Source organism: Ursus maritimus, unplaced genomic scaffold, assembly GCF_017311325.1.
Source record: "Ursus maritimus isolate PB19 unplaced genomic scaffold, ASM1731132v1 scaffold_21, whole genome shotgun sequence".
NCBI lineage: Eukaryota > Metazoa > Chordata > Mammalia > Carnivora > Ursidae > Ursus > Ursus maritimus.
Window position 1 is genome coordinate 56,406,870 of NW_024424564.1, and position 14,505 is coordinate 56,421,374.

The 14,505-nt window shown below is 65.4% G+C and overlaps 1 protein-coding gene across 2 annotated transcripts in view; it reads left to right on the forward strand.

Annotated features, from left to right (window-relative positions):
- The window catches only part of CRELD2 (cysteine rich with EGF like domains 2), a 10,535-nt gene extending 6,608 nt beyond the window's left edge, over positions 1-3,927 (forward strand). The window contains exons 8-10 of one of the 2 annotated variants that reach the window (XM_040637743.1): positions 1,822-1,917; positions 2,505-2,651; positions 3,637-3,927. In XM_040637743.1, the coding sequence (XP_040493677.1) occupies positions 1,822-1,917; positions 2,505-2,651; positions 3,637-3,689 (296 nt within the window). In that variant the 3' untranslated portion in view covers positions 3,690-3,927. The remainder of the gene's footprint in view (positions 1-1,821; positions 1,918-2,504; positions 2,652-3,636) is intronic. The other variant, XM_040637744.1, reaches the window with a different exon arrangement.
- The last annotated feature ends 10,578 nt before the right edge of the window (positions 3,928-14,505 follow it).

Consider the following 14,505-nt stretch of genomic DNA (forward strand, 5'->3'; position numbering starts at 1 on the left):
CTATCTCCTTCCCTCCTCCCTCCCTTTCCCTCCTCCCTCCTCTTCCCTCCTGCTTTCCTTCCTCATCTCTTCTTCTGCCCCTTCTCCTCTCCTCTTCCCCCTCCATCCCTCTTCCCTTTACCCCTTTCTCTCCTCTCCTCTTCCTCTTTTTCTTTCCTCCCTCCCCATCCCTTCTCCAGGTACAGGCAGGGAAACTGAGGCACAGACCTCCCTTTGGCCTAGAGAGCCGTATAGGGGCGCTCACCAGCCACAATGTCTGCCGGCTTCGGCCGCTCAGCCGCAGGCAGGAGGCCTTCCTGACACACACACAGCCACGGAGTTCAGGCCCTGGGCCTTGGCTGTCCCCACCTGTCCCCACGCGCCCGGCCTGGTGGCCACCATGTGCTTCTGCTGCACCCTTTCCTCCGAGCTCCAGCCTGCCTGTGAGCACTGGCTTCCAGCCCAGCGCCCAGTAGCCCCAGGGAGGCCCGGGAGTGGCCAAGGGGCTCTTCCTCAGGCCCAGGTGCTGGCGGGCAGGCTGCCCTAGGCCAGTCAGGGGCGGCAGACTTGTCCCTGATGTCTCATCTCGCGTGAGGTGGGTGGTGGTTCTGACACCCACCTGGAGCTTCTGCGCGTCCACGCGGAAGCAGAAGATGCTCACGTTAGCGGTTGGTCCCTCTCCGTGACCCCTCCCCCGGGGGCACTAAATGTCCCTTGTCACCCCTGCACGTGGGAGGCCCCCCGGGAGAAGCACGGACACGCGTCCTCCACACAGTGGCCACCTTCCTCTCCAGGCGGGCCGTGGCCCTGGGTTGTGTCTGGCCACCGACCGTGTCGCCTGCACGGGGGTCCGGGGTCTGCCCCTCACAGCGGCGCTGCTGTGTTCCAGATGTGGACGAGTGTGCGGCAGAGACGCCTCCCTGCGGCGACCAGCAGTACTGTGAGAACGTGAACGGCTCGTTCGTGTGCGAAGGTGCCTGGGCCCCGCGGGAGGCTGGCCGGGCGGGCGGGCGGCCCCTCCCCGGGCCCTGCCTGGGCTCCACGTCCTCCTTTGCGAGCGACTATCTGCGGTTCGCCCACGTGACTTCTGTGTCTTCTGCCTACTGTAAAAAGTAGGAGGCGGCAACCCCCGTGGTAGATACTTGCTGCAGAAAAATCGGAAAATTCAGATAGTTGAAGAGAAGATAATTTTAAAACCAATTCCGTGGAGTGGGAACGGCAGTTAGTGGTTTTACCGCGCCCTGCCTCCTCCCTGAGGCCGTGACCGTCGACACCGTGTCACGTCGTGGGCAGCAGGAGTGCACACGGTCACGACCGGGGAACCTGCCCTGCCCCGTGCTGTCCTCCAGCAGCCTGTGCCGTCGGGTGCTTCGGTCACGCCAGTTTTCCCACGGTTGTGAGCCACGAACGCCTTGGTAGATAAAGCTTTGCATATTCTCTGTTTTCTTTGGATTCGTTTCCAAACTGCTCAGGAGAGTGGATTGCAGCCCCACGGGTCTGAGGCTCCGACTGTGAGGCCTCACCTGGGGACCGTCCCACGTGTCTCCCCTGCTGTTCCTACTGAGCTCCCAGCAGGCCAGTCAAGCAGCGTCCCCAAGCTGGAGGCTTTGTTTTGTTCCGATAAGGCGGTCTGCAGAAGAGGGACCGTCAGTGTGCGGTCTCAGCTCTGGGGGAGTGCGTCGCTGCTTTTCCGGGAGACGAGGCTGCGGTGTCGAGGACACACTCCCTGGGGCACCCACATGTTGATGAGGGGGACGCCCGCATCCTCACGTGGCACGGCGTTCAGTCCCGTTTTGCTCACAGGAGGCTCTCTGATGTCGATGTCTTTCCGCTTGTTTCTAGAATGTGATTCTACCTGTGTGGGCTGCACGGGGCAGGGTCCAGGACGCTGTAAAGAGTGCATCCCTGGCTACACCAAAGAAAGCGGCCAGTGCACAGGTCAGTGCCCTCGTGTCTGTGCTGGACTAAGATGGAACGTGGCAAAGGGGCCACGATGTGGACGGTCCCGTGAAGAGCTGTGGGGGGTGGACCACTGGCTCAGCTCTTCCTGCGGCCTCTCCAGCATGAGATGCAGAAGCAGCAGGTGGGGGACTGAGGGTCTGTCCCTGCTGGCCCCCGGGTGTGCGTGGGGCTGGTGATCCTATGGCTGGGGTCCCTGATCCAGCTTCATGTGTCCAGCCCCCCTTCCCACCCCCATGGCCCCCGTGGCTGCACATCAGGCCCTCCATGGTCGGGGCCCAGCTGGAATCCGCTTGGAAAAAGGCAGTGAATCCACCAGTGACCCCACGGCGTGAGCTCGCACTGGGCTTCCCACCCACCTGCACTGCCCCTTCTCAGCCCCTCTACCCGTCCACGGCTCGACCCCCGAGACTTGCCCCAAATTCTGTCCCCTTACTCTCCTCTCTGATGTCACTTTCTGATCTTGGTGCTTTTGGTGCGGGAGCGAATCCTGAGTGCGTGCCTCTCGCGACGGTGACGTGTTTGCTGACGACGTCGCCCGTCCCAGCCGAGTGTCTCTATTGCAGACGTGGACGAGTGCGCGGGCACAGAGAAGGCGTGCACGCGTGAGAACGAGAACTGTTACAACACTCCCGGGAGCTACGTGTGCGTGTGTCCCGAGGGCTTCGAAGACACGGAAGACGCGTGTGTGCGGACACAGACCCTGGGCAGTGGTGAGTGGCATGGCTCTCGTGGGGCCCACGTCCTGCCCCGTGCGGTGGGCAAGTGTGTGCACACCCGGCTTGGAAACGCACGGCAGAAGCAGCCCGAGGAGGGTGATAGCCGGGGTTCCGGGGGGACAGGAGGGGAAACGTCCCTGTGGGGAGCCCTGGCGGTCACTGCCCGGTGGGAGGTGGGGGCGGGAAGTAGAGTCCACGACCCCAGAGTCCGCAGGCGGGCTGACAGCTGAGGAGCCCGCAGCCCGTCTCCGCGTGAGCCTCCCAAAGCCTGAGTCAGGATCGTCCCGGCTTTCCACGGGCTCACTGCTGCATCCCTCCAGTCTCTGCTTCCGTCCACATGGCCTTCTCGTGGCCTGGGTGTCCGTGTCCGAATTTACCTCTTCCTGTATGGTCCCACCCCAATGACCTCTCTCACCTGGGCGGTCTGTAGAGAGCCTCCAGTTGACAGCTTCTGGGGGACACAGCTCTTCCTGCGCCCGTCTCCTAGAAGTTGTGCAGGAACGTGCAGCGGAAGGAGTGGTGTCAAAACGACACTGACGGGGAGTTTTCCTGAACGGGCGAGGCAGACAGAGACTCCAGAGCTCCCTGACCCCGAGCTGGGCAGAGAAGCGCGAGCGCGCAGCTAGGTGCCTCGTGGTCAGCCCTGGCGCTAAGGAGCGGGACAGACCAGACGTCAGCAGGGCCATGCGCCCCCTCTGCCCCGAGCGTGTCCTGGGGGCCCTCTCCTGCGCCCCTCACTGTGGTCCAAGCTCCCGTTCACCCCGGCTGCTGGGGGAGCGCCTCGCCCGCTCCTGTCTTCCACACCCAAAGCAGAGGGCAGCCCCAAAACGCCCTCCGGCCGGGCCTCCTGCCTGGACTCCCCCAGCCCATCCAGACGTTTGCGCCGTGCGCTGCCCCTGTCCCCGCAAAAACCCGGGTGTCACACCCTCAGCGCCTCTCGTGCTGGGATTTTACCAGACGGTCTGTGTTTGTTTCCCAGCAGAAGTCACAGAAGAAGACCCTACACAGCCGCCGTCGCGTGAAGATTTATGATGCGCGTCCAGAGCCGGGCCCAGACCCGCCCTTTAAATTATTCAGACTGACGTCTTGGAAACGCGGTCCTCACACCCGTTTCTCCAGGGTACGGCGGAGGGGAAGCTGCCGCCTTGGAAATGGTTCTTGCCTATCTGGCCCTTCAAAAAGCTACAGTTCCTGGTTGTTCTTAAACAGATTTGTATATTTTGATACCGTTGTTTATAATAAAATTGACCATTGGAGGTAGTCAGGCACAGAACACGTGTGAGTCCGTCTCACTGAAAAAGCACGAATGTGTTAGGATGGCGTGTGCCCCACGCAGCGGCCACTGTCCCGCTGGAGCCGGACAGCACACCTGGCGGCCCCGCGCCGCAAGGTCACCTGGGGCACCTTCGCCCGCCTCCTGGGGCGGCCCCACTGAGGGCTTGCGAGTGCCGTGGGAGTCTTAATGGGGAAAGTGGGTGTTGTGGAGGGACCCCGGGGCCGGACACGGCCCGGCCACCTTTGGGCTGCGGCTACAGAAGAGAGCCCATCGTAAGCCCCAGGGCCAGTTTCTCACCCAGGAACGAAGTCGAGGAAAACAGGCTGTGGCTTCATGGGGAGGCCCCTCCGAGCCCCCGAGAGTGTTCTTACCCGTCGGCGTGGCCAGCCCCCTGGGGCTCAGCCAACCCCAAGTGAGCGCCTGCTTTCCCGAGCACCCACGCCTCCACTCCGTCCACGCAGCTGTCACCCTGGGGGCGGCCGCCTGTCCCCCAGCATCCTGGCCCCTAGGACCTCAGCAGCAGCGCATCACCTTGCCGCGCCGGCAGGACTCTGCGTGGGGGTCCTCACTGGGCAGGGGTGACCACGTCAGCACGTGGATCCCAGCCCAGCCCCGTCTTGGGTCTGGTTCTCCCTGGACCCCCGTGTGCCTCAGCTGGCCTCTCGTGCTCTGCCTCCATCGCTGTGGGGGGACAAGGCCGGGCGCCCCTGAATTCCTAGAGGAAACACGAATCGCGTTGGCTGGACACAGGGCAGCGTGCAGCACAGGTGGGGGGCTGCTCTTGTCCAGGCCACGCACGTGGTCTGCTTATGGAGACGGGGCGTGAGAGCCCGGGCCACGGAACAGTGGGAGCCCGGTGGCGGGAGAGGTCACCGCTGCAGCTGGGGGCTTCCAGGGAACCCCATGGGCTGGGGGGAGGCGTAGCAGGTGAGTGTGACCGAGCCCCGCACAGGTGGAGGTGCTGATGGGGGGGGCAAGGAGAGTAAGGCCCGGAAGGGAGGCCCCTGGTGGGTGAGGGGCACCTCGGAGGGGGGGAGCATTACCCATGGCTCCCCGTGTCGCCCTGCGGCCCAGCTGCTGCAGATAGGTGGGAGGGGCCCAGCTCGAGCTCTGGCAGAGGGCCAGGCCAGAGCAGGTGGTCCCCGCCTTCTCGGTCCGGCACATGGGACCCAGGCCTGAGTAGCCAAAGCCATAGGTCACGTGGCTGGGGCATGAAACTGACCCCCACTTTCCGGTTAGAACCCAGAAAGTCCTGAGTCCGCATGGTGGGGTCACCGGTGATGTTGGTAGGTGTCCTGAGGGGCAGTCACCTGGCAGTGGGGAGGGGTCAGGCCCTGCTGTTTTGGACACGAGGGAACAGCCCCACAGCCAGCTCTCCTGCCATCCCCACGCTGGCCTGCTGAGGTCTGTGGGGTCCCCTATGGGGTCTGTACCCTGCCCTTCTGCAGCCCCATGGCACTGCAGGCCTGGGGAGGGACGAGGCCAGGGCGGACATCTCTGTGCTGACAGCAGCTGTGGCCACGGGCCTAGGGTGCCCCATTCACCCCCATCTCATTCTGCTCTGGACCCCAACCCAGGGCCCCCCACAGGGCAGTGGAAGCATCAGGCTGACCTGGCTCCTGGAATGCACCACATGTGGTCCCACCTCGGGGCCTTGGTCCTGCTGTCCTGCTGGGGGCAGCTGGGGGCTGGCTCCTCTTGCTCTGTCCCTCCACTGGGGTCCCACCCAGCTGTGACCTCTCAGAGACTGGCCTGGCCCCTTCCCCAAGGCGCGCAGGTCTGGAGCCATCAGCGGAGCACCCCAGCCTGTGTCCTCACTGCAGACAAGAGCATGCTCTGTCAAGGGACCTGGAGACAGAGGAGGCAGAGGGTCCCCAGCCTGGCCCGTGCTATGTGTAGCGGTTGTCCTGGGGTACGATGTGGGCAGGAACGGTGGCCCTGAGCCCAGCAGCACCTTGCCAGGCCTGGTGTGGGGCTCCGGGTGCAGGCAGGGTCCCGGGGACCAGGGCGGTGAGCACTTCCATGTTGGAGCCCCGAGTGGGGCTCTGGCTCTGCTGGGCTTGGAGGTGACTCTGTGGAATCCCCCGCCTCTGGAGGCGACCCCTGCCCAGGCCCTGCAGCCTCCCCTGGGGCCCCAGGTCTGGCCTGGTGGAGGGACAACCAGGACGACACCCTCGGGTGCCACCCCCACGTGGAGCGGCCACGGCTGGGCCTGTGGAGGGGACGCGGCCAGCAGGGGGCGCCGCATGACCACCCCCGACGGCTCTGCGGCCTGTAGCCCGGCCAGCGGCGAGGCGGGTGGGTGCTGCGTGTGACTGCCCCCAGGAGGGCTGGGGTCCCAGGTGAGGACGCTCTGTGGCCCGGAGTCCCCGCCCCCAGCGCTGATAGGAGTGTCGTGCTCCTGGGATCAAAACTCTGAAAGAAGAGGGCACCAAGGAAGGAGAACAGGACACAGCCTCAGTGGCCCCACAGGGAGCCCCCAACGTGATGAGCTTGGAGTGACGCAGTGCCAACGAGGTGCCGTGCCTTCTGCTCCCTCTTCCCACCCTGGATGCTGCCCAGGAAGGGGCTCATGGGGCCAGCAAGTCAGCACCCAACCCCACCCCTGCCCACCCTTTCCCGCTGGGATGCTGCCTCGCTCCGCAGGGTCACGGGGTGCAGATGCTGCCCTCCCCGGCCCCCCAGTCGGGCAGCTTGCCTTCCCTGCTGGCTGGGCTTCTGCTCCCCACTGGCCCCGGCACGCAGGGCCTGGAGGACGGACGGGGGCTCCGCAGGGCCAGGAGGCTCACGTTTCCGGGGCTCTCTGCTCCTGGACCCTGGGGTCCTCCCCTGGGGATACGGTGCCCTGTGCAGGTCCTGGCGGCTTCCCTCCTGCGGGATGGCCTTCCGTACATGACATGCCCTGCCAGGCTAGAAGCTCCCGGAAGAGTGGTGCCAGAGAGCCCCATGGTCACGGCCCACCCCGCCCTGCTCTGACTTTCCAGGAGAGCGGGTCAGCCGGTCTGCGGTGTCATTACGTGGGGTCCTGGGCCGCAGGCTCACACCCGCTAGAAGCCGGTGTTCTCCACAGATGGCCCAGGACACTTGTCACAGCTGGGTGAGGGGCACTCCTGGTGCTGCTCAAACCCCCAGCGCCCAGGACGCCCCCACGGAGAACGACCCTGCCCCCCTGCCGGCCGCGGTCAGGGGATGCTGACCTCAGGCCCCGGGCTCCGGCCCTTGGGCAGCAGGCGCCGTGAGCCGGTTCCGTCCCTGTGAGAGTCGCTGCCTGGGGCTGGGCTGTCCTGGGTCACCCTTGGGATCGACAAGCCAGCAGCCTTCATCTCCACTGTCCTGGCCATTCCGTGTGTGTGCAGCTGTGCCACCCGGGGCCGATGACCTGCCGGCCACTGTCACTCAGCCGAGAGCTTCTGTCTGCCTGTGGCGTGGCGGGCATGTTCCGGTGGGTGTCGATGTGGGCTTTAAAATGTGCGCCCCTGTGTCCACCCCATGGTGCCCTGTATGCCTCTCCCTAGACTCCACTCCATGTCCCTGAAATGGCCCTTTCCCTCCTCCCACCCCCCCTGACCGGCCAGCCAGGCCCACTGCCCAAAGCCCTACAACCCGACAGGGCCGCCCTCCACCACCGTCCTGGTCCACCTGTGTCCACACACTGTGCCGACCAGCCCTGACCCACGACTGAGCCCCTCCCCCCTCAGCTGGCCACAGGAACCCCTGGGAGGCCACGGGTGTGAGGGGGTCGCACAGGCGAAGCTCTGGTGGTCTGGACCACCTGTGTGTGCAGGTGCCACTGACCTCTGGCCTTGTTCCTGTCTCATCCCAACCGCACGACAGGGCAGCTCTGAGAAAGCCAGCGCAGGCAGCCGGCCATGGCCCCGCGGGCAGGCAGGCCCTCTTTCTCAGGACCAGAGCCGCACCTGTTCTCCCACACACCACACAGCCCGCCCTGGACCCGGGGACCCTGGGCGGCTTCCTCCGCCCACACTTGCTGCAAAGCCTACTTCTCCCCAGCCCCCTGGAGTCCGCTCAAGTGTAGCAGCAGGGACCTGGGGCCATCCCTGCTAGCCCCGTGCAGCCGCTGGCCTTCAGCGGCCGCAGGAGATCCTGAAGCCGGAGTCCCAGGATTGCACCGCTCCAGCGCCCAGATGCCCCGCTGCCGCGCTCCTTCGTGGTGGCGAGCCCGTGCGGCCCCCATCCTCTGTGGGAGGGGCTCCCGTGTGCCTGGGACCCCCGGATTTCTCCCTGGAGCGCGCGAGTCCTACGAAGGCCCCAGGGTACTCGCCGCTTCTCCATCGGCAGGTCCAATTCACACAGGGTGGTTAATATGGGGGACAGCTGTGCTGTTCTGTGGACGTGGGGCTGGTCCAGGTGACCCGGGGCAGCAGAGTAACCGTCACATGGGGAGGACCACGTGTTCTCTGCAAGTGATGGTACACGGTTTTGGTTCTCCTTCCTGATCCTGCAGGAGAACACAGGTTGCTTGCTTTTCTAGCTGTCCCCTGCCCTCCCGGACCGCCCCCTGCCTTGTGTAGTGGTCAGACTGGTGGGTAAACACAGGTGTCACAGCACCAACCCTGGCACCCTTCAGTCTTTAAATGTGTTGTCACTCACCCAGGAGGGCACGCTGCTTGTCACTATCTGGGTGGGGGCAGTTACAGACGCTTCCACTGGGCTCGTCCATGGTGGTGGCCAAGGACATGGTATCGACCATCAAGCAGGTCGACTCCACTCGTCCGCTCTGGACTTTGGGAAATGACTGCTGGCTGGCTATGCAGACCCAAAGTCAGGGATCGGGCCCTGGCTGAAATCGCATTTGTGGGACCCCCCACTCTAACGGGGGAGCTGTGGTGACGCTTTGGGCCTCAGGTTACCAGCATCAACTGGAACCCTGCGTCCAGCAGTCCTTAAATGCTTGCGCATGTCCCCTCCCCTGTGTTCAGTTACGGGGTCCTGGGGGGTGCCTGGCACTTGTCTGCTATTGCAGTTTGCTTCCTGAGGACCCGGCCCCCTTCTACCCCCAGGGTTCTGGGTCTGGAATCTGCCTGAAGCCTGGAAACTGGGCAAAGGACCATGACCTTTTATTGGGACCTCCTGGTCACGCATCCTTGATTTCTTCTCCTTGGACGCTTGTCCAGTCTCCGAGAACACTGTGTTCTGTTCATCACCACCACGGCACCTCAGGCCCTTGGCCCGTCTCCAATCTCACTGTGTCCACCTGGCCCCTGGTGGCCGGGTGCCATCATCCCTGTCACTGTCCGGCTGTGACAGCCTCTCCCACCACCAGCAGACCCTGCCAGGAGCCTCCACTGACCTCCTCACGACACTGGTGCCTCTCCTAGTGTGCTCCTGGCGGCCTGGCTGCGTGGTGTGTCCTCCAGGCCACGTGTGGAGCCCACCCCAGCCTTCTGCTGTGGCCGTGGCCATTGTGACAGTCTGCCTTTTTCAAGAGTGCCTCCCCAGGCCGGTGAACGCAGCACCTTCTGGGACGGAGCCTCAGACCTCGGAAAGGCTCCAGGGTCCATGATCTCCCCTCGCCTGCCTGGGACAAGGTGCTGGGGCCTGAGTCCGCTCTGCCCTGCACTGGGCCACCATGTCCCCAACACATTATGTCACGACTTAGTTCTAAGAGGGAGGCGAGCAGGTCCTGAGAGGTGAGGCTCCTGTGTTCTTGAGGGAAGGCTTCCCGTAAAGGCGTGAGCCACTAGTGTGGGCCCGGTGAGTGTGGGTTTGGCGGTCACCCCTGCATGCCCATTCCCTCCAGCCAGCAGCCTGATCGGCACAGAGCAGACGTGGGTTTCACTCCACAGGAGCCGGCTCCTCTGACCACTGAGTCCTCCCTCCCTCCCTGCAACCTGTGGCCCTTTCCCAGAGTGACAGGGGACATCATCATCCCATACTCTCGACTACTGGACTCTGCCCAGCCAGTCCAGCCCCCTCCCAATTCCCCACGGCGACAGTTTTGACCCCTGGAATACCCACTGTGCAGGGTGGACCCGATTCTCCTGTCTCTGCAGTGGCCATCCTGGACCCCCCCGGCTCTGTCCACCTGCACCTGTTCCCAGAAGGGCAGTGGGCCCAAACTGACCCCCGGGGAAGTGTCCACACGGTAGCGAGGGGGCCGCCTTCGATGCCCCATGGAGTGACTACTCACTGGGGAAAGCCATGGCCATGGCCATCCCTGCAGGGACCAAGGGGGAGGTCCCCACAGCTGAGGACGGGCCCTTCCTTCCTATTCCCTGGCCCCCACCTGCCGCTGCGCCCCTGGTCCGCACGCTGTTAGACTGTGTGCAGGCCACCGCCCACCTATGCCAGACCCTCTGGCACGGCCAGTGCCTGCCCGGCCTCCCTTGCACCCACCCCCCAACTCCTCCCAGCCTATTGTCTGGGAAGTGCAGGGACTACCCCCAGCAGCCCCCAACCAAAGATGTCCTGCCCCACACCCCACTACATGGGCTCCCCAAGGTCCCTCAGCCCAAGGCCACCCTCTGCGGGCCATCTCCTCCCTGGCTCCTCACTCCCTACCTGCTGGGTCCTGGACTAGGCTGGACTCCTGGGGACCCACCTCACTGCTCTCAGCTCACACATGCCCGCCCCCAATTCCTCCTGCCCTCCCACATCACTGGGTCTGCCCTCTGCCCCTCCGGCACTGCTGGGCTCACTCAGGCAAGCCTGGGGGGCTCGGGGCATGTGGGTGCGGTCATTCTCTCCGGTATACCAGCAGCCACATTGCTCTCCAATGGGGTGGGGGCAGGTCGGGGACTCCGGAGCGGGCACTGGAGCCTAGGGCAGGGGGTGGGGCAGAGAAGGCTTCAGCCCTGCCTGTGGCTGGGTGGGACCAGCCTCCCACCTCTGGCAGAGACAAGCTGCCATTCAGGCCACAAGCCCCCCTCTCAGTCCGGGGGCCCCTCAAAGCCTTCATTGTGGCTGGGATCATCCCAGACGCCAGGCTGGCTGGCTCCAAACCAGCGAGGGGCAAGGGGCCCAGCCTGTCCTGCTGAGGCTGTGGGGTGTGGGACACCCACCTTTCCAGAGACCCCTCCTCCCAGACCCTGTGGGCTCCTTTTAGACCCAAGATTCCAGGCGACATCATCAGGCCGGGCCTGGTTAGCCAGCACAGGCTCCTCTCCTGCCGGCCTGGCAGCCCCCAGCTCTCAGTCCGCACACAGCTGTCCAGGGTCAAGGCCTCCCCTTCCCCCCCCAACCTACAGAGGGGAGGGGTGGGGTGTCTTCCAGGCTGCATCGAAATAAATGCAAGAAGGGCAGGAAGGAGTGTCTAACCAGGTCAGCCACTCAACCCCGAAGGCCCAGGGCAGCGCCCCCCAGGCCTGCGGATCACAGAGCAGCCACCGAGCCTCCTCCCTGCCCCGGAGGGGTCACCCGCGGACCTCAGTGTCCTCGCAGGGCTCGTGGGCGCATGGCCTGCAGCCCCGCCGTGATGCGGGTGGGGAACGGGCTCCTCCCCACCTCGGCGCTGCGGAACGGGCGGATGGTGGCCGGACATCTGCCGCCACTCCAGCCACACCTTTGCTCCCCTTCTGGGCCTCCCTGCCCTTCCCCCCTGAACGGCCCCGCCGTCCCGCCAGGCCTAGGCCCTAGGCCCCAGGCCCGAGGCCGCGCCTTGCCTGCGCCCCCAGTCCCCGCAGCCGCGGGAGGGTCGGCCGCCGCCCACTTTCCGGCCCCCGCGGGGCGGGCTCAGGCGGCAGGCGGGAAAGGGGCGCGGCGCTGCCGGGAAGGGGGCGGCGCCGGAAGCGACGACGGGCTCCCCCCCCCCCGCGGGCGGGCGAGGGAGGGGCGGGGGTCCGCCGGGCCCGCCCCCATTCCCGGAGCCCGGGGCGCGCGGGCGGTGACGCTGACGGGAAAGCCCGAGGCTTCGGGGACGTAGGCGCGGCGCGTGCGCGGTCGGCCGCGACCTTCTGGGAAGTGCCTGGCGACAGGTGGCCGCGGGCGGGACGCTCGTGCTTCTCGTTACGTCATTGCGGGGGGGGGGCGTCCCAACGGAAACAGGCAGGCGGAAGCGGGCGGGTGAATGCGACGCACGTTCCAGGGTGGGGGGCGCGGGGGGAGAATGTGGCCCGGGGGGCTCCCTGCTGCCCGCTGGCCGCCAGGCTCCGAGGGGTGGGGGGTTGCGCCCGGAGACGCCTGACGCCTGCCTCCAGCCGGGGTGTGGGTCCCCAGGAACCCCCGACCCCCATGTCCGACTGGGGGCGCCCCCAGCTCCAGGACCCTGAGTCCTGCCATGGCCAGCCCAGCACAGGCAGGGCCTACTCCAGGCCTCGAGGTTCAGAAAGGACCGATCCTGCCCCCGCCCCGCTGCCCTCCGTGGCCAGGCACGGAGGGATGACCACTCATCCCCACGTGCCCCCAGGACCTCAGGCTCTGTCCCTGGAGGGCTGGGGGTCTGGGGAGTTGGGCAGGCAGTGTCTGGACTGGCCTCATCAGAGCCTGAGCCCCCACGGCTTCCTGGGCCCCTCCCCTAGGAGGCAGGGCTTTGCCTCCTGGGTCCCTGGACGCCTCCCACCCTCTTGAACCCTCGGCTCAGAGAGACCATCATGGTGGGTCTGATCTCTGTGCTTTCCGCTGGGTGTGCCTTTTGTATTTTCAAACAGCTGTCAGAGTGGACCTCCGTCCATCCCCTCCATCCTCATCCCTTGGCGTGGCCCAGAGGCCCAGCCGTGTACCCATCTTCTAGTAGGCCACCTAGCTGTCATGGCAGAGGAGGGGGCCACCTGCACGTTCAGCCAGGACCCTGTGTCAACTCTACCCTGGTCTCAGGCTAGAAATCGGCTGCTCCGCAAAGAGCACACAGGTCGAGGGTGAGAGCTTGAGGTGCCCCTGTGACCCCACAAGCCCCTTCTCACTGCACCATTAGCACATCCCTCCTTAAGGTGAAGAGTGGCTGGGACATGGCCCCTGAGGGCACGACTGGGGAGGGGGGCACCAACCTGGAACTCCTCCAGCCTGCTCTCCCAGGTGAGCCGGGCACCCTGGCTCCACCCTGGCCAGATAACAGTGGCCCTTGTCTGGCTGCCGGGCGGGGGGCTGGGGTGCCAGCCCCGGGTGTCTCTGGCAGAGAATGGCATCCGCCCCCTACCCCACCCCTAGTATATTGTCCATTCACCCTGCACCCGTGCTATTAATAGCTCCTCCCCAAGCCAGGCAGCTATAAATAGCCCCCAGTCCCTCACACAGGCCCCTTCAGACGCCTGCTGCCTGGGCTCACACAATCACCCACACACGCTAGGACACTGGCCCACTCAGAGCCATGCACGCCCGGGCACAGCGCCCACTCCTGCTCTGCCCACAGAAGGGTGCGCACACCGCCCCAGCCACCGTCAGCTGAGACGGTCCCCACACTCCCGTGGGTCCTCCCAGAGCCAGGGCTGACAGCGGGCGGTGGGGGGGGGGTGTTTCCCTCCCCTTGTCATCCACTCCTGAGGCCATGTGGCCGAGGGGCCAGGGCAGGCCTTCTGGCCCTTTCCCCTCCTTCTGGGAATGCAGGCAGGCTCAGTCTACTCCTAAGGGTCCCCCTCAGAGGTTCTCTCAGACCCTTGAGCTCTTCCTCTGTGGAGCAGACACCATGGCACCCACCTGGCTGAACACCCCTGGGCCCTACGACTCCGTCCCAGGAAACCAGCCCCTGTGTGGACTCGGCCCTGGCCCTCTGCTTCAGGCGCTGCTGGGTCAGACCTTGTGGGTCTCAAGCTCAGCACGGCCCTCACCACCCTGACTCTCTGCCTCTGGTGGACCCTGGGGCTGGTCCCGCCTCCCACCTGTCCCATGGGATGGGCATCACTAAACTCCTGTCTCCCGCTTGCTCCGGGGGGCCTGGTCTCAGCTAGCGGTGACCTCTGGCCCAGGAGATCTCCCCAGCAGGCGCCTGGGGCTGGTGGTACCCAGGGCTGGGATGGGGGGCCTGGAGCCCGCTGTTATTGTGACAAGAGGAGAAAAGGAAAACAACCCTGTTTACGGAAAAGGCGCGTCCGCTGCTACTGGCCAGCGGCCTTCCTGGGGGGACAGAGGCCCTTTGTTGGGAAAACAGGAAGAGAGGATTTCCAGGACCCATCGGGCCACCCGCCGGCCGCCCGCCCCAGCTTCCGCCGATTCTCAGCAGCTTCTGCTGGCCACCAGCTGCCTGTCTGTCTATCCCCTTGTCTCTATGTCCCTCTGACCACGAGACCCAGGCTTCCAGCTTCGGAGATAAAGCTGCCCTCAGTGTTCAGTCCCGCAGTCGGGGTGGGGGGCTGTGGTCACCTGGAGGCTGCTCTCTCCTGCCCCTTGGCCACACAGGGACCAACACTCGAGACATGCCCGCTGGGCGCCCAGCTTCAGGCAGAGCCGGGAGCACAGCAGGCTTGGCTACCATGGAGTTGCAGCCCCACACTGCGAGCTGGCAGGTGCAGGAATCACAGGTGTGGGTAGGGGTCTCTGTCAGGTCACAGCAACCAGGGCTGTCCCTGAGTGTGGCCTTGGACTGCAGACCCAGGGAGTACAGAGAAGGGCATTGTTAGGCATGGGGAAGGAGGGGTGAGGCTCAGGCTGAGGCGGGGGGGGGGGGGGGGGGGGGGGGGGGGG